The sequence below is a fragment of the Phacochoerus africanus genome, chromosome 14 (assembly GCF_016906955.1).
Source record: "Phacochoerus africanus isolate WHEZ1 chromosome 14, ROS_Pafr_v1, whole genome shotgun sequence".
NCBI classification, from domain to species: domain Eukaryota; kingdom Metazoa; phylum Chordata; class Mammalia; order Artiodactyla; family Suidae; genus Phacochoerus; species Phacochoerus africanus.
The window spans coordinates 6,833,827-6,856,697 of NC_062557.1; the positions used below are offsets into that span (position 1 = coordinate 6,833,827).

Here is a 22,871-nt window from a genome sequence, read left to right on the forward strand (position 1 = left end):
CAAAAGTGGAGCAGGAAGTAAATAGCAATTAGCTTCCAATAAAGAATTTCAGATGCTCAAAAAAAAAAAAAAGTGGAGGGAGAAGGACGAGGGCAGTGACTGTCCTGGGCTCGCAAACAAGGGCCACAGGTATTGGAAAGGTGCCTCTCAACAGCCAGGATGCAGGGTTCTGGCAGGGCCCACGAACGTTGCCTGGGAACCCTAAGCCTGTCCCCCCAAGCTTGTTCCCAGCCTGGGTATGGGCAGTGAGGGGAAGAAGGGCTGGGGTGCTTGGAGATCATCAGGCGAAAGCAACAAGCACAACCGGCTGGGAGCGCGGAGTGTGTGCTGACCCTCCAGGCAGCCTTCAGCTCCCTCTGGTCTGGAAGGAAGCTAAGGAAGGCTTAGGAGTTCCGAGGCAAGGCCATCAGACACCATTCCTGGCAGCAAACGCTGTTCCCCCGCGTTAGGGGGCCTGGACGCAGCTTTGTGGCTTTTTACATCTGTGCTAGGCTGTGAGTTCCTGGTTCCAGAGAAGAGAATGGCCCCCTTTGTTTCATTTTATTTTTTCAGGGTCAGAGGTTTTTCCTTTTTCGGACTTGTTCCTGGTTCTTAGAAGCGGACTAAAGACTAAGAGACACCAGAGGGTAGGGACACTGGACGCCTACAAGTAACTGCAGTGAGGAAAGCTCACCTTGGGGTGTTAGGTGGTAACTGCACAAAATCAAACACAAAGCTGCAGGACAAGAATAGCTGGAGAAAGGGAAATTGTAACAACATAACTTGTATCTTCCCTGGTTCATATGCCATCAGGAGCCGGTGCTAAAAATAGGGACCACCCCTTTCCCTATGTAAACAGCAGCTCCCTAAGCTGCTGGGAGCCTGAGTTCTCTCCATAAACCTGCTTGAGATCTCATTGCTCCTGTCTCTGCCTCCTTCCCTCGCTGTTTCTAACCCTCATAGACGCTCCTTTTCAACTCAGTAAGACACGTGCTTTAGGAGCAAAACCTGTCCTACGTGATATTTTCATATTCCTATGTGACACTTAAACTTGAGACCCCAGGGCTGTTAAAAGCGCTCTGTAAACTCTTCCTGTAAGACGACTTTTCCCCCTTCCGTAGCTCTCAGTGTTTAACTTATTTCTTAAATCCCTCGCTGGAAAAAAAAACCAAAAAAACAAACAAACAAAAAAAAACCCCAAAAGCCAGCAAACATCTGTTAGGTTCTCTCTTTCCTCCTGATCTCTTCCCATAGGAAACCAATCGAAACAGAAAAAAATTAAAATCGCAACGTTGACCTAGTTACACCCTCCTCTCCCCCGCTTCCCCCTTCCACCTGGTCCTTGGCAGTTCTTTGTGGGGGTACAGAGCTCCCTGCAGGGAGCCACAGACAGGGACACAGAGATGGGAGTGGGCTCTCTCTCTGGGGAAGAGAAATGCTTCAAAAGAGAGAGGGCCCGCTCAGGAGTGGCGCAATGGGATTGGCGGCGTCTTGGGAGCGCCAGGATGCAGGTTCCATCCCTAGCCTGGCAGCATGGTGGGTTAAAGATCTGGTGTTCCCACAGCTGCAGCTCAGGTCACAACTGTGGCTCAGATCGGATCCCTGGCTGGGGAACTCCTTATGCTGTGGGGTGGCCAAAAAAGAAAAAAAAAAAAGAGAGAGAGAGAGAGAGAGAGAGAGAGAGAGGGTCAGTTCAGATCCCCAGGCTGGGGTGTGGGGAGTGGGGAGCCAGCAGGTGGTGGAAGCTGTTGTCCCATAGGATGGGTCAGTGGTTCTCCAGCTGTGGCCCCTGGACCAGCAGCATCGGTGTAATCAGCTGGGAACTCATTATTAACATCCTTTTTTTTTTTTTTTCTTTTTTCTTTTTTGGCTGCTGCGTGCAGGGGCTTGATATAAGATCTCAGTTCCCAGACCTGGGATTGAACCTGGGCCACACTGGTAAAAGCGCAGAATCCTAACCACTAGGCCACCAGGGAACTCTTATTTATAACATCTTTTTTTTTTCTGGGAGGGGTGGGAGGTGGGGAACTCAGGATAAATGCAAATTCTCAGCCCTGCCCCCAGATCTACAGAATCAGAAACCCTGAGGGGGGGCCGACTCTGTTTATGAAGCCCTCCAGGGGATTCTGAGGCAAGTTCAAGCTCGGAAATCTCTGTAAGAGGAAACTCCTTAGGTTAATGAGGTTTTCTAGAAGGGCAGGGGTGAAGGCGGGGGCTGAGGGCAGGGCCCCCATCTCAGAGCCTGGAAGGGAAGGGCTCAGACCAGACCCCCGGGTTCCAGTTCTTGCTTTGAAATGTACTAGCTCCTCACCCCGGGCAAGGACCTAACCTCCCTGTGCCCAGATCTTCAGGCAAGTGCTGCCCCCAGGCCTGCTGCTGGCTCAGAGGAGAGCCAGGGGGAGCACGTGGCTCAACCCGAGGCAGCCGTGCTCCCAGGGACTGTCAGCCCAGGACCCTTGTTTAAATCCCTGAGGGGTTAGAGGCGAGCCTGGTGTCCTGAGTCACTGGTGCCCAGATGGGGGGCCTTGGATCCAGAGAAAGGACCCACCTGGAACCCCCAAATGATGCTTTCTGACCCCCCAAATCAGTGTGCAGCTGATCCAGGACCCTGCCACCCACAGAGGCACACGGCTCCTCAGGGGGGCAGGCACAAGCTGGGGCTTCTGTTCCAGGAAAGGGACACCAGGAGGGCCTGCCTCCCTCCAGCCCAGGTCTGAGTTGCCTGAGCTGTATCCCCAGCACCCCTGGCCCCCCAATCCAAGCCTCCTCTCTTTTTCGAGGTGGTCATAGTCATATATATGATTGTAGTAACTATTATTATTCTTTTTTGTCTTTTTGCCTTTTCTAGGGTTGCTCTCGCGGCATATGGAGGTTCCCAAACTAGGGATCCAATCGGCGCTGTAGCCGCCGGACTGCGCCAGAGCCACAGCAACACAGGATCCAAGCCCTGTCTTCGACCTACACCATGGCTCACGGCAATGCCGGATCGTTAACCCACTGAGCAAGGCCAGGGATCGAACCCTCAACCTCATGGTTCCCAGTCGGATTCGTTAACCTCTGAGCCACGATGGGAACTCTGATTGTAGTAATTATAATAATGGCATCATTCTCATGCCCCCCATTTGGAGACTTCTTTGTAGACTGCCAGGCACTAACACCATTTATCTGACATTTGGCCTTCACCCCTGGGATCTGGGCAGCCCTCTAAGATCTGCTGCCTCCCCCTGGGGCCCTGGGGACTGGGAGGACTGGGTGCCCACCCTGAGGCCCAGCCAAGGATGGGCAGAGATCCATCACACGGGGTCTGTCTCCCCCCGCCCTGGAGAAAGCAGCTCACACCTGCTCGCGCAGCGGGGGAAGGAGGCGGCCCTCTGGGTGGAAGCAGGTCACGGTCCACTGGACCATCACCAGGGCCTGGGACGCCCAGCTCACTTTTCAGAACTGGTGGAGAGGAATTCCTGTTGTGGCTTAGCACAAACGAATCTGACTAGTATCCATGAGGATGTGGGTTCGATCCCCGGCCTCGCTCAGACGGTTAAGGATCTGGTGTTGTCATGAGCTGCAGTGGTAGGTTGCAGACTTGGCTCGGATCTGGTGCTGCTGGGGCTGTGGCGTGGGCCGGCAGCTCTGATTTGACCCTTCGCCTGGGACCCTCCATATGTTGCGAGTGTGGAGAGAGGACAAGGGGCTGGCCTCCAGGGACACCCAGAACCCCTCCTTTTGGGAACAGAGGCGCATCCAGAGTCCTGGGGTCTGCTGCAATCCTGGGGTGCTCTCAGTACTGGGGAGACTGGGGGTCTCGTTCCCAGCTCATCTCTCCTGGGAGGTCAGGACATGAACAACTTGAATTTCCCATCAGGATGGCTCTGGGACTTTCTCCTGAGGCCTCTGGGGAGACAGGTCATTTCTTATAATGGCCACAAGCCAGCTAGTGAAGGCTGTGGGGCTTCCCCAGGGAAGGGGTTGTCCTTTGGGGGCTGGCTCTTCCTCCAGTGGTTCTGGTGCTGGTGGGTGGAGTCTCTGCGCCACCTGGGCAGAGGTGAGGGGGTGGTCCCCAGGTAGTGAGCTCCCCTCCAGACCAGGTGGTACCCAGGCCTCCTTGCGCTAGTCAGGCTGCCTGCCCGAGGGACTGTCCCTCTGCTCCTCCATCCCAGCGCCTCCCCCATCCCCAATAGAGCCACTCCAGCCCAGTGTCCAGACAGCTTTTGGCCTCCAGGGACAGGTCCCAGTGGACACAGGCATTGATGGATGAGCTCATCAGGAGAGCTGGGCCCCTAGTCTGCTGTATGACCCTCAGCTCCCCAGAAGGACTTTCTCAGCGGCCAGTGCCACGGAACCCGGCACCCAGCCATCCCACCCAAGCAGCAGCACTGCTGTCTCTTTAAGGGAGGGGTGGGCTGGGGGGATTAAGGCCTTAGAGGCGCTTAAGGGAGAGGAGGGGCAATGAGGTCGAATCCTCCCCCAGAATCCCTTTCCAGCGGCACTAAGATGAAGCCCACATCCTGTGGCCGGGGCTGGATTTGGTGGCTGAGATTGCCTGATACAAAGGACCATTTGCTGAGGTCACCCCTCTGCTGGGGACCTGGCCCAGCGGTGACTGGGAGCAGGGTGGAGGGCCTGAGAAATCAGCCAGAAAGACCGGGTGCTCCTGGAGAAACTGACAAGCACTTGGGACCAAGGTCTGCATTTGAGAAAACCCCGAATCCCTGCCCTCAAGGCTCAGCAAAAGAGCTCTTCCTTTTGCTAAAAATCCCGCATCTCCCCTGGCCAGCCTGGCACACCCTTTACCTCGTGCCCCTCCCCGCTTGAGTCACGGCGCCTGGAAATCAGAGCCCGGAGGACACCTTGCTGGGTTTTGGGCGCTTCACTTGTTTTTGAAGAGTTTCCCCCCTTGACGTCTCTTGGACCCCACCCACAGTCTCTACACGCAGAGCTGAAAGGGGACCCAGGAAACACCATGGGGCTCTCCTTCCACATTTGGGGGCCCCTGAGACAAAGGGCACTGTGCTCAGATCCCATGGCTGCCCCGCCCCCCCCCCCCCCCCCCCCCCGACCCATTCCTGCCACCCCTCCTGCTTGCTCCTGGCAGAACCAATCACAGCCCCAAGGGGCGTGTGCAGCGCCTTGGAGCTGGGCTGGCTGGGATGTGACTGGAGCCCTTGTTCTGACCACACTGACCTCACGGGCAGCTCCCAGTCGGGCCCGGCTGCCCAGAACCTTACCAGCTCATCGATCCCAGAGAAGGTGCTATTGGCGTTGTCCAAGGAGTAGATCAGCTGGTACACCCCATCATTGGTCTCGCTGTTTCCGTAGAAACCAACGCCTACCGCAGCACTATGGGCAAAGATCCCAAAGTTAGAGGTGACACCCAGAGGAGATTTTTTTTTTTTTTTGGCTGCGTGCCCATGGCAGGTGGAAGTTCCTGGGCCAGGGATTCAAACCCGTGCCACAGCAGCAACCTGAGCTGCTGAAGTGACAAATGTCGAACCCTTAATCTGCTATGCCACAAGGCAACTCTGAACTTTCGAAAAATATACTATTTTTTTTAGCACCTTTTTTTTTGGTCTTTTTTTGCTATTTCTTGGGCCGCTCCCACGGCATATGGAGGTTCCCAGGCTAGGGGTCGAATCGGAGCTGCAGCCACTGGCCTACGCCAGAGCCACAGCAATGCTGGATCCGAGCCGTGTCTGCAACCTACACCACAGCTCACGGCAACGCTGGATCGTTAACCCACTGAGCAAGGGCAGGGACCGAACCCGCAACCTCATGGTTCCTAGTCGGATTCGTTAACCACTGTGCCACGACGGGAACTCCTTTAGCAACTTTTTAACTTCACAACAAAACTGAATGGAGAGCACAGCAGTTTTCCAGATCCCCATGGCCCCGTGCACACACAGAGAGGTGGATGATGCCACGTGTCCACCGTTAGAGCATCACACAAAGTGGCTTCACTGCCCTTAAAACCCCCTGTACTCTGCCTACTCATTCCTCACCACCCCCCACCCCTGCAACTGCTGATCTTTTGACTGTCCCCATAGCTTTGCCTTTTCCAGAATGTCCCATGGCTGGAAACATACAGTGTGTAACCTTTTCAGATAGACTTCTTTCGCTCAGTAATATGCATTGAAAATTCCTCCAAGTCTTTCCACGGCTCGACAGCTCTCTCTTTTTTAAAAGCGCTGAATAATATTCCAACGTTTGGGTGGACTACAATTTATCCATTCACCTACTGAAAGGCATCTTGGTGGCTTCTAGGTTTTGGCAATAATGATGAAAGCAGCTATAAACGTCCATTAGAGTGGGTTTTTAACTCTAGCTGAGTCAATTCTCTCCTGGGGGTTGGCGAGATGGCAGGTGGGCTGGTGGCGGAAGGGGTGACGGTTCCGGGCCAGCTGTCCCCGGCCTGGCTAACTAGCTCTACAGTATATTTCATTTAGCCAACAGGAAACGCCTCCTGTCTTCTAGTCCCAGGGCTCTGAAGGGTGGACGAGTGCTGGCTGGGCCCCAGGGATTTTGATGTCATAGGTCTTGGGGGAGCTCAGGAACCTTTACTAGCTCCCCAGGTGACTCTGACACACGTGGGCTTGGGGACCGCTGAGGCCGTGTGAAACCATGGTTGGCTCTCCCCAACCCTCCAAGGTTTGGGGACCCCCCTCCATTCTCCACCCTTTCCCTACTTCCCCACGCCCCGCTCCGCACGAGGCACCTGTCCTACTGAAAAGTTCTGGTTTGTAGAAAGTCCCTTATGTTGAGCTAAAGCCCACCTCTTTAAACCATGTACCCACTGGTTCCTGGTTGTCCTCTGGGCCAGCCTGGAATAGGCCACCAGTTCTGCAAGACACTCCATCACACATCTGACGCGGGCCCCGTGTCACCCTTTCTTTGCTCTCCAAGTCACACGCGCCCTCCAGACCCTGGTCTATAGCATCCTCTAGGTTCAACTCTCTCTTATTGGTCAATGTCACCCTTAAACATGGCCTCTGAGTGAAGCACCCAAGCCCAGGTGGTCCCTCCAGCTCTGAGCACGGTGTGCTGGCAGTGGCGACGGTGGTGGTGGGCTCCTTTCCTCCCACTGACCCTGTCGTCCACAAACACCCCTGGACGGCTCCCTGGGAAATGATGCTAAGCCCAGGCATTCCTCCTCCTGGTGCCATATTGATTTTTTTTTTTTTAATTTAGTTGTTGTTGTTGTTGTTGTTGCTATTTCTTGGGCCGCTCCCGCGGCATATGGAGGTTCCCAGGCTAGGGGTTGAATTGGAGCTGTAGCCACCGGCCTACGCCAGAGCCACAGCAACGCAGGATCTGAGCCGCGTCTGCAACCTACACCACAGCTCACGGCAATGCCGGAACCTTGACCCACTGAGCAAGGGCAGGGACCGAACCCGCAACCTCATGGTTCCTAGGCGGATTCGTTAACCACTGCGCCACAACGGGAACTCCCCCATATTGATTTTCGTTTTGTTTTAACCAAAAGCAGAACATGCAATTTATTCCTGCGAAGTTTCATCTAGTTGGTTTTAGTCCAACATTCCAGCCTGAACAAATCATCTCAAATCTTGCCTCTGTCATTGATCCCGTTTTATCCGACTCACCCCATTGGGGGGTCCTCTCAAGATTCATTAAACAGCCTCCCTGCGTTTGATTTTGGGGGAAAGATGAAGGCACATGCGCATACATTTTTTTCTTTAAACAGGACAGGACCTGGGATGGAATCCCCCATGAGACTGTTATAGAAACCTCCTTCCAGGAGTTCCCACTGTGGCTCCTCGGGTTAAGAACCCGACTAGTACCCAAGAGGATGTGGGGTCGATCCCTGGCCCCTCTCGGTGGGGTAAAGATCTGGTGTTGCCTTAGCTGTGGTGTAGGTCGAAGATGCAGCTCTCATCTGGCATTGCTGTGGCTGTGGTGTAGGCTGGCAGCTGCAGCTCCAGTTTGACCCTAGTCTGGGAACTTCCATATCCTCAGGTGCAGCCCTAAAAAGACAAAAAGAAAGAAAGAACAGAAACCTCCTTCCAGGGTGCCCTTGACGCTAATTCAGCGTTTCTCAGGAAGTGGTCCATGGACCAGAGGCAGAATCGCCTGGAGTACCTGTTACAAGTGCAGGTAAGGGTGGAGGGTATCCATGCTGCATCCGGTGTTAGCAGCGTCGTCGGAGAATGTGCTTTTTTTTTTTTTTTTTCCTGTTTGGTCTTTTTAGGGCCGCACCTGCAGCATATGGAGATCCCCACGCTGGAGGTCAAATTGGAGCTGTAGCCACCGGCCTACATCACAGCCACAGCAACGCCATAGCTGAGCTGCGTCTATGACCTACACCATAGCTCACAGCAATGCTGGATCCTTAACCTACTGAGCAAGGCCAGGGACTGAACCTTCGTCTTCATGGATCCTAGTCAGATTTGTTTCTGAAGAGCCACGGAGGGAACTCAGAGAATGTGCATTTTGAAACAGGGCTCACACACACACGCTGCCCAGTCTGGTGAACCAATGTGTAAATCAGTAGTCTTTGCATCCAGCCAGGATTGTCCGACCAACTTTGAATCCCCCGTGCAATCTGTCTAACTCGACAGCATCCCCAAGGAGACTGCGAGGATCTGGATCAAATGCACAGTTGAAACATTTATACATTAAATGTATTGTATGTCTGCGACCTTCTATTTAGTAACTTCATTTATCTTTTAAATCTTAGTATGTCCCAAAAAACACCCTCCACTTGCTCCCTGTGTTCCTTCCTTTCTCTGCTAGTCATCCGTCTCAGGATCTGGTGTTTTCTGGGAACTGGGCATCAAGCCACTGCTCTTCCATCCTTTAGGTCCTCCTTCCCTGTTCTTGTCTCTCTCTCTTTTTTTTTTGGCCACACCCACGGCATTCGGAAGTTCCCAGGCCAGGGACTGAACCTGCGCGTTTCAGCAGTGACAACGCTGGATCCTTAACCCACTGAGCCACCGGGGAGCCCCCTCCCTTTCCCTGTTTTCATCAAGGGAGGATTCCAGTTTTGTGTCTTCTCCCAGGCTGTGGAGTTACCGGAGATGTTGGCTCAGGAGCGGCTGTGCCTCACACGAGGTCTGGTCTTCTAAGGCGAGCCTGTGGTTCTGCTCTCTCTCTGGTGTGACAACACCATTATCTTTTCCAGATGTGAAATCACCATTCCCCCCACAGAGAGAAGCCTGGGGGAGCTCCCCCCTTATCCCTTTCGCCTTTTGGGGAAACCCTTGTTCATACTTTCTTCTACGATTGACTCTTCCCTCTTCTCCGCAATCCTTGCTCTCTAAGAGTTCAGCCACACCTCGCCCTCCGAATCCCCCAACCTCACCTCGTACCCCTTCTCCTTCCTGCTTCCGACTCCCTTCCCTGCCTCTCTCCCCCACCTCACACCGACCTGAGCCCAACTCCACAGAAGGTAACTGTTCACCTCCATCCATGGCACTTACAGCTGATCCCTCGCCCTGCAGCACCCCCACCCCAGCCCCCTCAGCAGCCTCCACTGCTCCAGCCATGCTGGCTTCTTTCAGCGCCTTAAATCTTTACGCCAACCCCCACCCCAACAACAGGGCCTTTGCACATACTCCGCCTCCCTCTGCCTGCAAGTATTTCCCGCTAGCCTGCCCCCACCTTTGTCCAGTTCACGCCTTCTCATCCTGTGGATCTTGGTGGCCTTGTCACCCAGGAACTCCCCTCTCGGGCCCTCCAACTCCATGCCTGTGCTATTCCTCCCAACCAACCCCTTAATTTGTAATCACTCAAATCAAATAAACCTACGAGTCCCTGCCTCTCCCAACAGACCAAGAGCTACAAGAAGGCAGAGTTGGTGGCTGTTTTTCTCAACGCTGGCTCCCCTCCTGCCTGGCGCATATAACTTGGAGAATTTGGAAGAATGAACCATGCCACAAACATTCCTCTCTTTTTTTTCACCCCCTGAAGCGGCAGTAATGATTACTTATTGAATTGACCCTCCAAAGTCATTCTTACTGTTCCAAAGTATTCTTCTGTCATTTGCAGTAATTTTTCTTTCTTTCTTCTTCTTCTTTTTTTTTTTTTTTTTTTTGCTTTTTAGGGTTGCACCTGTGGCATATGGAGGTTTCCAGGCTAGGGGTCAAATCGGAGCTACAGCTGCCGGCCTATACCACAGCCACAGCAATGCCAGATCAGAGCCGTGTCTGTGACCTACACCACAGCTCACGGCAACGCCAGATCCTTAACCCACTGAGCAAGGCCAGGCATCGAACCAACATCCTCATGGCATACACCACACTATGTTGGGGTCTTAATCCACTGAGCCACAACAAGAACTCTGCTGGTTTCTTCAGCTACCTCCGTCCTGCCTCTCCCCCCACCCTGCGTACCCCACTCTTAGGAGGAGGAGGAGGGGCTTCGCAGGAGGCCCCTCTCTGCTGGAAGTCATATTTATCTTTGAACTTGTGACTGAGGCTGGAACTCTCGCCTTAAAGCTTATGACTTAAGTCCCGGCTGTGTGTCTCCCCCAGCCCTGGGTCCCATCCATGGGCCGGATGCTCTGTCACCCCTGCAATGCTGCTTTGGGTTCTCACCTATCTTTTGGCTTAGATGCTCCTGACACTGCAGACAGGACGGAACCGCGACATGGAGAAGAGGGATGAGGGAGGAGGTGAGCTGCCCGGGAGGAGCCCCCCCGGTGTCCTCCCTCCCAGCCTCTCTGGGTCCCGTCTACTTCCCATCCTGCTGCCAAGACGGTGGGGTGACTCCTGATGTGAGCTCTTGGATGCAACAGACAATGAGCATTGAGGGCCTGCACCCCCATGCATGACCACCCCCAGGAGCCCTGCAGCTGGAGGACCTGAGGTTTTTGGAAAATCCTCTGTAGATGCGAAATCGAGAAAAATACAGCTCGTGAAAACAAGGCCAGCGCGTGTATGGACACTGCCTGGGCAGCGTGGCGCTGTCACCAAGTCAGACATCCTCACTTTGCCATCCAAAGCAAAGAAGACCCGGCTGATGGCACTAAGAGCTTTGGATCTTGTGAGAAGATGGGGGAGCAGGACTTTGATCACAGACACAGGGCGGCAGCTGCAGGGCAGGGACAAGGACACAGACACAGAGAACAGAGATGGCCTCTGTTTGGGATAAACTGCTCAGGAGCCCCCCGGACAGGCCCACATGGGGGTAGGGGCTGGGGATGCTTGAGAACCTCCATCTCCATCCAAGACATCTGATTCCCGTTGCTTGTTGCTAAAAGGGGCAGCATTTATCCGGGAAACAGGCTCTCCCATTGAGGTGCCCAGAGCTCAGGCAGAAGAACATGGCCAGACAGCTGACAAGACACTTGGGGCTTGTTGGGGGGCGGAGGTGGGGCATCCTGTCAGGGGACAGGCTATGGCAGGACCTAGATGATCCGGCCCACACTTCATCTGCTCTGTCTGCCTCTTACCGCCACACTGAGACCCCGCCTCCCGCCCGAGCCACACATGCTGGGGCCAGCGCAGAGGGACACTCACCAGCAGATGAGCCCGGCCACCACGGCCGTCCAGGTGACACAGCAGGAATTGCGCCTCTTGGTCTGCACCGCATCGTTCTGCCTGCAGCAGCACGCGCAGACCAGGTACGCCGCGAGGAAGATGAGGTTCAGGCCCAGGCAGACGGCGGCCACCAGCCCCAGGAACAGCAGCGACTGAGAAGGGAGAGGCCTGGGTCAGCACCTGGTCCCACGGGGGATGAGGGGTGGGTTGGGACGTGCCCTGCCCTCGGGTCTGAGCACCTGCGGGGCTGTGGAGCAGGAACCTGGACCGAGCTGTACGGCTGACGTCCATCCTCCCAGGATGGACGCTCCTGCTCTGTACGCAGGGCGCCCGACACTCACGCTGGGTGGGAGTCGGGGAGATGGAGCTTAGGTGCAGGTGGGGGCAGAGGACAAGAGACAAGTGGAGGCAGGAGGAGCAGCTCAAGGCCGGCCCCCAGGTCCAGGGCTTGCACACCTGGATGAAGGTAGGGGCCAGGCCCTGCCTGAAGGATGCTCTGAGCCGCTCAAGAGACAAGGCAGGAATCGTCAAGTGACAGTGAGGTCTGTGGGGGATGCTCTGAATGACTGAGAGAGACGAGGAGAGGGACGTCCATGGGATCCGGGCATCCAAGACCTTCTGGAGGATACGGGGCTTGGGAAGGATGTCTGAGAAGCTGAGTGGTACCTGGGTCAGGAAGGGATGGAGAATCTGCTTCCTCCGAGCCTTGTTCTGGGTGTTGGGGTCCATCCCCAGCAAGAGGCCAACTCTGCGCTGGGGCAGTAGGGAGGTGCACCTGGGGAGTTTCTTTCACCACATCCTGAAAGGGACAGCGGTCCCCGGATGCCAACGGTGCCACCAAAGCCCAGAATTCTGAGGGGGAGGAGGTGCCATTTTGGGCTCTCCTCAGGTCCAGCAAAGGGAGCTGCTGTCTGTCAGGAGGCTTGGGACCCCCCCCCCCCCGCCCCGCTGCAATCCCCAGCCCTCCAATCTCTTGACTCAGCCAGATGGATACCAGATGGCACCAGGACTGATGGCCACCAGCCAGGGCTGGACCTGGCACTCTGTCAGGCTTCTGCCGCCATGTGTCCCCGAGGTGTTCCCAGCCCAGAATCCCCAGGGCTCCAGTCTGAGCTGTCTGGTGGTGATCAGCAGAGGAGGGGAGACGCCGGGACCCTTCCAGTCTAAGGGGCAGAAAAGACTCGTGCAGAAGCAGGTACACACCAGCGACAACCCTGAACACAGAGACTGGGGGCTTCTGTCCTGAGCCCGGGGTCATAGGGGTGGGGCAGAGCCTCACAGGGGGTCGGGCACCTGCTGGGCATGTGAGGGTTCCGGGTGGCCTTCCTATCCCTGAGCTGCATGGACAGATGGCCAAAGTGGTGGGGAAGAGGACAGAAGAGATGGCTCATTTGGGAAGGGGACAGGTGGATGTGACTTTGTGTGGCTTTCACCTCCACATGGGATAAATGTGTCACACGTGCTGCCAGGTACTCCCCCTCAACCCATTCCCTCCCCTTCTACCACCGCCGGCCCACCCAGCAGCATGGATGGTAAGCCCTCCTCTTCTAGGCATCTGGGAAGGCCCAGCAGACCCGGACACGGACACGTCCCCCTGTGGAAGTCCTCCTGGGGTGGCAGGGGCTGGGCTCCCGGGCCTGCATCAGTAGGTCTGCTCCGTGGGCTGAGCCAGGAGGCCCCACCCTGGTGAAACAGTGGAATGGAGCTGCTAGCCCCCAGCCCACGACCCTCATGGGCGGCTCCGTAGCCCCAGGCCAAGGATGGAATGGGGTTTAGTGCCTTGCTATTCGAAGTGAAGTTCACCCACCCTGCAGCGGGGTATTGACATCTTCTGGAATCAGAATGCACCACCTCAAGCCCCACCCTGGATCCAGTGAATCGGAATTGAGGATCCCAGAAGATCTGTATGCCATTCAAGTCTGGGAAGCACTGATTACTGTCAACGGACTCTCTCAATCTCTTTCTAGTAGCTTAACCTTTTTTGTTTGTTTGTTTGTTTGTTTTTTTAGGGCCGCACCTGTGGCACATGGAGGTTCCCAGGCCAGGGGTCCAATCAGAGCTATAGCTGCCGGCCCATGCCAGAGCCACAGCAACGCCAGATCCGAGCCACGTCTGCGACCCAAACCACAGCTCACGGCAATGCCGGATCCTTAACCTACTGAGCAAGGCCAGGGATCAAACCTGCAACCTCACGGTTCCTAGTCAGATTCGTTAACTACTGTGCCACGACGGGCACTCCGGCTTAACCTTTTCTTCAAACAGATTTGCTTAGCAGAGTCTCCTCTGACTGAGGAGTGGAGGTCAATGCCAGGCTTTGCTTTGACCGCCCCCTTGCAGTCCCGAGGTCCCCCTGCTAAAGCCCAGGATCCCCTGCACAAGTCGCAGACCACTGTACATACTGCGTGAGCCAGCAATCCTACCCCTCAATATTTGCCTGGCAGAGAGGAGGGCTCGTGTTCCCCACAGACACAGGCATGAATGTTCACAGCAGCCTAACACTTCGGTAATAGCCAAACACTGGAAACAACCCAAATGCCCCCCCCAAAAGAGAGGTGATACCTAACACTCTATACAGCAAATGGAATACTATGCAGCCATTAAAAGCAAACTTAAGCCACAGCTGGGGTTATGGGTGAACCTCACAGACAGGATGTGGGAGGAAGGAAGGCAGACAAAACAGATAACAAAATGCAAAGTCAGAGAAACTCATCTGTAATGACAGAGGTCTGAACACTAACTACCTTTGGGAGGAAATCAAGTGGGATGGAGCCTTGGTGGGGGGGTCAGGACTACACTTTGATTAGGATGCTCTCTCTCTCTTTCTTTCTCTCTCTCTCTGCCACACACACACACACACACACACACACACACACACACACACACACAGATGTACTGAGATATACACTTAGGAATGTGCACTTCCTGTAAATTAATGCTAGGGGAAAAAAGTAACAAAACCCCAGATAAACCTTTTGCATAGATTAGAGACCGGTTAACATCCGGACCCCCTCCCAGCTCCCCCTGCCTCCTGGACAGTGTCCCTCTCCATCTCCCCCCGAACGGGAAAACCCACCAACTCTACCACGGGTCCCCACCCAGCAAGGAAGGACCTCCAGGAAGTAATCACGACTTGGGCTGGTGCCGTTTCAATCTCTCCAAACCACAGCCCCTCCCCAGCCCGCTCCGTCCCTGCGCTGGCTGCCCTCACACCCTCAACAGCCCAATCCAGCCTCCTGATCTCCTGCAAACCCAGTCTCAGGGTCAGGGCCCTGGGATGCTAAGGTTGGGCACCTGGCCTCAATTTGGTTACCTGTGTTTCAGCCCAGCCCTGGGGAGGCCATGCCTGGCAAACCCAAATGCGGAGGCCCTTTGGCTAGCAGATCACTTCTAGAACTTTCCTCGGGTGCTGGCAGCATGAAGGCAGGGGTGGAGGGGGCTGGGAGAGAGGGAGGTGGGTGGGAATGAGGGAGGTGGGGTTGGAGGGGAGAGGGAAGAGGAGCCAGCAGAACCATCCCCCACAGCCACCTCTGTTAGCCACTTCAGTGTCACCAGCCACCCTCTAACAAACAGGCAATTATCTTCCTGCTCCCCAAATTCACTCCACGTCCCCATGTGCGTGGGGTGGGGGAGGGTGTCAGAGGCTCTCCTGAGCAGAGAAAACCAGGAGCTTTGCTCACACACCCTCCTGCTCCCCCGGAGCCAAGAAAGGACAGTGTCCCAGGTCAGCCCGTGCCTCCCACAGCGCCCTGTGGCGGCCACCACCTCCACAGCCCCCACATCAGGGCTCAGGCTCTGGCTTCTCTCCTCATCAAAGTGACTCCAATTAGTTCTGGTTTGTCACTGTGTAACAAGAAACCAGAGCATGAACCCAGGACCCAAGCTGGGGCCAGCGGTGACTGCCTGGCATTTTGGGAACTCGGAGGCTGCAGCTGGGGCCCCCGGAGTGGCTTCTGCACTAGGGCGGGGGTGGGGCAACAGCCTGAACGCCGCCTCCCCCTCACCCCAAGACCCCAGGAGGTAGAGAGCGGAGCCAGCCTATGGGTGAGGCCAGGGGGAGGGGAGCTGGAGGGAGAGGCAGAGAGCAGAAAGGGTTAAGCACCCGTCCTCAGGGCAGGCGGCAGGGGGGCAGCGTGATTGTCTGCTGACCGTGACTCAGTGTTTAGAAGGGATGAATGGGGCTTCCTCGTCCCAACCTTGGCTCCTCTTTAATGCTGCCTGTGGGGCTCCCCTCCACCCCCCAGAACTGCCCCCTAGTTGGGGGTGCCCTCCAGTTCTGGGCCTGGCCACCCCCTCCCCTGGCCTGAGGATGCACACTGGGGACTCTCTGGGGAGTGTGTGGCCGGAATCCCCCAAAGTTAACACAAGAAAATAGCCGCCTACGTGTGCAAAGTTAAGAACCTCTCCACTTCCTCACACGCGTCCCAAGGGCAGCAGCTTCGCATCCACTAACCGATCTGGTCCTTTTATGAGCTCTCTGCAGCCGGAACCCTTGCCCCCTCCACTTCTCCTCACCCACCAAAGGGGAGAAGACTCAGGCTGAGAGGTCTGGGCTGCTTCCCCGCCTGGGGTTGGGGGCCCAGCGGGGCTGGGTGCCCTCCTCCACCTGGTGCTCGCCTCGCCCACCAACTGGGTGCGGCTGCCCCAAGAGCCTGGTAGACGGAGGCCAGGCAGCCTGAACGAGGACTCAGAGTCAGGTCCTCTGGCTGTAAGGGGTAGTGGGATCAATCAGCAGGGGGCTTCCACGGTTCCCCAAGACTCCAGAAAGTGAGTGGGAGCCCTGCTTCCTCAGGGCGGTGATGGGAACTGACTTGGCTCAGGATGTCTCTGTTTACCAGGAGACCTGGCCATCACTCAGACCTCAGTGCCTTCTAGATGACCTGTAGGGCTCCTCCCCTGCCCCGAGCTTCCCTCTAGGCTGCACTGCCTATCAAGAGCTCCACCTAATCTTTGGTGTGTACACAGACAGACAGACACACACACACACTGTACCACAAGCCACGATTCACTTGGATGTTTGGGGCATGAGCTGAAGCCCCCTCTGCCTGTGTCTTGCAGTCTTTCCTGATCAGCATTTGTAGACGAGCTTCCTTCTGTCGCCTCCATGGGCTCCTGTACTTGGACATGATGCTGAGCCTCAAGGCCAGGCTGAGGAACAAGTTACACCACTGGGGCCTACCCCCCGCTCGGGGCCCCTCTGTTACAAGGAACATCTCATTTAATACTTTTGCACAGGAGTAAAGTGAGGTCCAGAGGGATCCAGAGACCTGCCATGGTCACAAAACTGGGATTCTAACCCTGACAGCTGGATGGCACAGCCCCGCCCCAGCTACGCAGCTGCTGCTATAGCTCGGGGCCCAGAAGGGCTTGGCTGCCATGGTGATCACGTGACCCACGTCTGGCCTGGTGCTTGTCCCCAGTCAAGGTGGCTGAGTTCTGGGATGACTGACAGCAGATGGTACCCAATCCCCGGTGTTCACCGACCTGCTGCTTGACTCCGGCAGTGCAGGGACTGGCAGTGCAGGGACTGCCCGCTCAGGAGGAAGCGGACTTCCAGGAGAGACCCAGGTCGGACGACAGGGGAACTTAGCAAAACAAAAGCCGCCTTAAAAACACCCAGAGCCAGACTTCCCTTCTAGGCCCACCTCACTCATCTTCCACTTAGAGCGTAAAGCCGGGACAAGGAGGGTGGGGGTGGGGCCAGGTGTTAGGCTGCCCGGGAACAGCTGCCCAGGGGAAGTGGATGCCCCCAGAGCCATCTGATGCCAACACAGTATGCCAGGGTGTGAACCTGGGGAGAAGAGAGGCAGGGGCTGTGAGTAGGTCCCTTTGGCTCAGCTGTTGCCTTTCCAGGGGACTGAGTCGGGAGGGAGGCAGGCTCAGGCCCCTCCAACCACAGCTGCTGGCCAGACGGGAGCTGTGTCTGGGGTGGGGATGGGGGCACCCTATCACCCCTGCCCACACCAGAAGGTCTCCTCCATCCAATTTACACGTCCTCCAGTGGAAAGGCGAAAACTATGGCTAGAGACCCCAGGGGCAGGATCTGAGATGTAGGGTTGGGACTCACGGACTCCGGGTTGGGGACACACACACACACACACACGTACATGTATACGCAAGCAACACAGCTGTCTCTGAAATCATATCCGCCTCTTTCCATGCATTCACTGGGAGCGGAAGATTCCCTGGAGCTCTCAGCCACATTCTCAGGGAACTGCCTTCCACGGCTGGGCTCCGGGAGAGGGCGGGGCAAGCAGGCTGGGAAGGAGGCAAACCCTCCAAACATCCTCTTCCACAGACCCCTGCCCAACAGCAAGCAGGAAGGGGTCCTGCTTCTCCCCTCCTTCTGGAAGGGCAGGCACCACCTGCCCGAGGGTGATAGGGACACCAGGGGTTATAATTAGACTCCCTGTCGCCGTGTGCGCCCTGCGCACCCTACTGGATCAGGATCCCCTGGGCCCTCTGGGAGAAAATCCTGGCCTGGCAGGAGAAGAAGTGAACAGCTGACGCCCAGCTCAGCCTCCCCGGAGGCCCGCTCGGCCCCGATTGGCCCCGCCCCCTGGCCCCACACCGGGAGACTGGAGAACCTGACGCGGCAGGCAGAGGCCGCCCGGGGTCAAAGTCCCCCTATACGCGCTGAGCTCGAAACAAATGGGCCCCATCCTGGGCTTCCCAGCCCCGGAATTTTTAACGCAACAGAAAACTGACTCAGTCTGGCCACCGGGGCCGGAGTGGGCTTGGCCAGGCCTGAGAAGGCTGGCAAGTTCTGCAGCTCTGTCCAGCGAGCGCGCCTCTCTCTGTTAGGGGCGCGGAAACCACGGAGGAAAGCGAGGAAAGAGCCAGCAAAGCCGGGAAAGGGCAGAGGCACAAGGATGAGAGTGGCTGGCTAAGACCCACAAAACCACACAAGTCCAGGGCCTAGACGGTGCGTCTTACAGAGGAGGAGGGTGACACCGTGTGAGATGGGGCCGATGGGGGACCACCTTCCTTCTCCCGAATATCCACATGTGGCTGTGGGTCCACACCACCCTCCCTCCCCCAGCTCTGCCGCCTTCCAGGAAGGGCCCAGGCGGAGCTGCTGGCAGCGGCTTCCACGCTGCAGGCAGGGGCTGGGGAGGGGGCTGCGGAGACGAACAGGGAGACACCATCAGTTTCTGCCCAAACTTCTCTCAGGCTACGCAGACCCAGAAAGAGAGAGCCCGTCTCCTAACCGCAGGAGGAAAACCCTGGGACGTCCCTCGGCATCCTCGAAGCGAGCGCGCCGAAATTACCCCGTACAGGCTCAAATGCCCCCACCCCGCGCGTCGCTGCCCTCCCCATCGGCGCTCAGCCCCAACCTCCTCGCCCTTCCCCCCGTGCCCCCTGGGTCTGCTTAACTCCCATCTCTCCAGTTGTCCCGGCTCATGAGGTTCCCAGAAGGGAAGGCTGTGCCCCAAGGACCCAAGGGGAAAGGGGAGAGGGATAAAGAGGCTGCAGGGAAGAGAGAGAGAGAGAGAGTGTGTGTGTGTGTGTGTATGTGGCGGGGGCGTGTGGAGAGCGGCGGGCTGGGGATGGGGGAAGGGGTGGTGCGGGGACACCGGGGCGCCGGCCGTGGCCCGGGTCGGGGGCGGCGCGGACTCACCTCCTGGTAACTCTCATCGCGGGGCCTGAAGGTGCTGTCCACCGGCTGCAGGCGCAGACCCAGGTGCGGGACGCTGTGCAGCCACACGACCCACCAGGGCGCGATGTACTCCACGCGCGCCGCGGGCATGGCTCGGCCGGAGTGCGCCCGCCCGCTGCGGCCGCCGCCGCCGCCGCCGCCGCCTGCTGGCCCGGGAAGCCCGCCCGCCCCGCCCCAGGCCCCGCCCCAGCCCCAGGCCCCGCCCGACCCCGGACTGGGCCCCGCCCCCTAAGCGCGCGCCCGCCCGGGCCCCCTCCTGGATCCGGGCCCCCTCCTGGATCCAGCCCCTCGCCCTGGGCTCACCCTAGGGCTACGAAGGGTCGCGCCCAAGAACCGAAGCCTTCTTTTGGTCTGGAATCTGTCCCGGCCCCACGGACGAAAGAGGTGGAAAGAGAAGTGAAAACAGCCCTCAGAATCTGTCTCTTAACAGCAGTCGCTAGATCCCCGGGCTTCTGGTTACTTCTCAAGTCAAGCACATAGTGTCTGTGAGGACGGTGGGCAGTGGTGGCACGAGGGAGGCGAGGCCGGCCGTTGCTAGCGCTTTTAGAGGCTAGTGAACTGACAGATTGGGGACGGAAGGGAGCAACGCTCAGTCCCGAGTCACTGGTTCTAAATTCAGTCTCAACCGTGATTGAGCGTCCCACTCTATAAACCAGGTGCACTCAAAGACTTGGTCCTGCCCTGGGAGCGCGCCATCCATCTGCCCAAACAACTAATGGGTGTCGCCTGGAAAGCCATGGGGATTGAGGAAGGCAGCCGATTCTTCCTAGCCGGCGGCACGGGGCGGGCCCCCTGGGGCAGAGACCCGGGAGGTGTCTCGAGGGGAAAGGCGGGGAAGGGCGAGAGGTCTCAGGGAGGCGCCAGAGCCGTCAACACAAGTTTCCCGAGCGCCTACTCTGTGCCGGGCTCTGTTCTGTCCGTGAACGAAAGCAGCCAGAATCTCTCGAGGGAAGGGGACCTCATTTTAGGGGCGGATGGTAGCAATCCCCATGTGAAGACAGAAACCGCGCTAAGTTAGCGGTGCTCTGGAGAAAAGCAGAGCAGGGTCCGCGCACCAGGCGGCGGCGGGGATACCGGGTGGGGGTGTAGGCCCGGGCCCGATGGAGCCTGGGGGCAGATCGCACTCACCGAGGCGGAGGTCTTGCGACCCAAACAGCGTGCCGGGAAGGCGGGACGCGAGGGGGCGGGAAGCGGGTGGTTAAGGCTTGGGACAGGGTCCAGGGGAGGATAAAGGGCCGCCTGAGGTCGGTGAGATGGGAGTGGGGGAGTTAAGGAGACCTGACGGGATCTGCCTTGGGTTGCAAACAGTCGCAAGTGGTAGCGAGGGGGGCATAGAGATGCCGGCGGAAGACGCCCGTGAGAAAAGAAACCCCAGAGACTTCAGGACTTCTGGCTTGGAGGAGGCGGAACTTGCGGGTGAAATGCCAGCAAACATACTTGGCTGCTAGAGGGGGACAGACGCCAGACGCCCTTTCTTCTCTCAGAGATCCAGGTGTGGTAGGTGGAGTCTGTTCTGCGGCCGAGGCCTCTCTTCCGGGCGGTCACAGTCCGGGTCAAGGTTCCCTGCGCCTCGCGGCGGCTGTCCCATCTGCGCATGCCTGCCCAAAGCCCAGGCGCCCGGCGGGGCAAGGACGCTGGAGGGCGCTGTCCCTCTCACAGGGGTCTTCTTTTCTTCAGCAAATTTTGAACATCTCTGTTCTAAGGGGTATAGCTGTAACCAAAACATGCACGTCCCTGCCGGCATGGGGTCTGACGTTTAATAGGGGAGGGGAGGCAGCTTTTATCCCATACGGTGATGAACGACAACCCCCCCTTAAGTGCTTTCAAGGGCCCAGTATGTAAAGGGGGGCGAGGTCTGGAGGGCGGGGATGTTTCCTAAAGAAGGGCCCAAGAGGTAATAGCTGAGGGCTGGGGGAGGATGGATTCTGAGCATGGGGGTACAGACAGTACACTATGACATCAGGGACCAAGGTCTGCAAGGAGCAGAAGGGGAATCAGGAAGTGCAAACCCCGGGGTGAGGGGAGTGACAAGGAGGCGGGGAAACTGCACAGAAAGACAGATCCAGAGGCTGGCTGCCAGGGGCTGCAGTGCCCCAGGGAACTTTGGAGTGATGGTAATATTTTCTCTGGATTGCTGTGGTGGTTACACAGCTGTAATGTCCAACTATGCAGAACTGTGTACCCAAAGGAGCGAGTTTCGCTGAATTATATCTCAATTAGCCTTACTTTATTTTTGGCTGCTCCTGCAGCAGGCAGAAGTTCCCAGGCCAAGGATCTCACCAGAGCCACAGCAGTGACGCCAAATCCTTTACTGCTAAGCCACCAGGGAACTCCAGCCTTACTTTAAAATAAATACATTAAAAAAAAAAAAAAAAAGGAAAGAGGCTGGCAAGGTAGGCCTGGGTCACCTGGCCCCACAGGCCCTGGGAAGGGTTTTGGTCTTGAACCAGTCAGGCTGGTAGCTGAGCAAAATGGACCTGAGGCGATTCCATTGGGCCCTTAATGGGCACTGATAAACAGCATGACCACGCAGCCCCGGGACCTCGGGGCTAGGCACTGCCTGGTGCCATGTACAAGCTCCCCTCCGTGCCCCGCCTCCTTCTCAACAGCACAGGCTGCAGCTGCTGAGCCCGGCCATGGGCCACGGGCCACAGGCCACACACCAAGCCGGAAGTTATGAGGATTTGGCATTCCTCTAGGAAGATTAGATCAAATGCCAACGCATTACAGAAGGGAGGGGAGGGGTCTGCCTGCAGGGAAGTGGCAGGAGCCAGCCCTGACTCCGGAGGGAGGGGGGCCTGCACCCCACAGGTAAAGACAGAGACTGCCTGGAAAAGCTCACCTTCAGGGCCCCCTGCAGCCACAGAGTGCAGCTTGAAACACACAAACCTGCTTGGCCAGCCTGCGACAAGCTAGCCAGTGACCATCTTAGCTGCTTCCCCAGGGGCCTGCTGGCTTAGACAAGTGACCGGTGAAGCAAAGAAGCAGAACAGAAACGTGAGGCCTCCCCGGGACTCGTTAAGGGGTTGAAGTGAACAGCACTCCTGCCTGCACCCCACCCGCAGTGGGAACCAGCTCATCCAGGCTGGCCAGCTGGCCTCAACAGGGCAGTGGTCAGCACTGGCCACCTGAGGGCTTAAAAACATACCCAGGCCTCAAACCAACCACGCATAATCTCTGGAATCAGCCCTGGCCACCACCGTGGATTTTTTGTGTTCCAAATGACTGGGAGGCAGAGACCAGAGCTAAGAAGCAGGGCATGAAAGGATGCCTTCTGAAGCGGCTGCAGGGTTTGTATCCTAGGAGCCGGGGCTGGTTTCTGAACAATGTGCTGGGACAAAGGAAATGGAGCGGCAACCCCCCTCCTCCTCCTGGGAAGCTGGAATGCTGAAAGAGTGGGCAAGACTGGAAGCCGCCAAACGCGCCCCATCGGGGTCTGTTGACAACCTCTGAGCATGGAGGCCCCCTCTCCTGCAATAAACAAAACCCATGCTTCTCAGGATTGGATACAGCAACTACCTCACATGCTTAGCATTCTTGGAGAATAGAAAGCCTGTGATCTCAGGCGCTTAGCTACTTGGGAGCAGATTCTATCGATGCAAACCAGGTCCAGACTCTCACTGGTAGTTTGGTGCCACCTTGTGGTCTGCATTGACATGACCCCACACCGATGGCTTGCTTTTAACAAGCACCAAGGTCCTATTAGCTCCCTTGACTTTTAAACAAGTGAAATGGGTAGGTTATTT

The 22,871-nt window shown here is 56.9% G+C and overlaps 1 protein-coding gene across 5 annotated transcripts in view; it reads right to left on the reverse strand.

The window, feature by feature from the left end:
* TTYH2 (tweety family member 2) overlaps positions 1–20,736 on the reverse strand; it is a 43,494-nt gene extending 22,758 nt beyond the window's left edge. The window contains exons 1-4 of one of the 5 annotated variants that reach the window (XM_047757034.1): positions 19,087–19,234; positions 12,463–12,631; positions 11,448–11,620; positions 5,202–5,313 (exon numbers count right to left, since the gene is read on the reverse strand). In XM_047757034.1, coding sequence (XP_047612990.1) covers positions 5,202–5,313; positions 11,448–11,620; positions 12,463–12,631; positions 19,087–19,103 — 471 coding nt within the window. In that variant the 5' untranslated portion in view covers positions 19,104–19,234. Of the gene's footprint in view, positions 1–5,201; positions 5,314–11,447; positions 11,621–12,134; positions 12,268–12,462; positions 12,632–19,086; positions 19,250–20,562 lie in introns of those variants that run through there. The other 4 variants (XM_047757035.1, XM_047757036.1, XM_047757037.1 and 1 more) reach the window with 4 other exon arrangements.
* Positions 20,737–22,871: the final 2,135 nt, after the last annotated feature.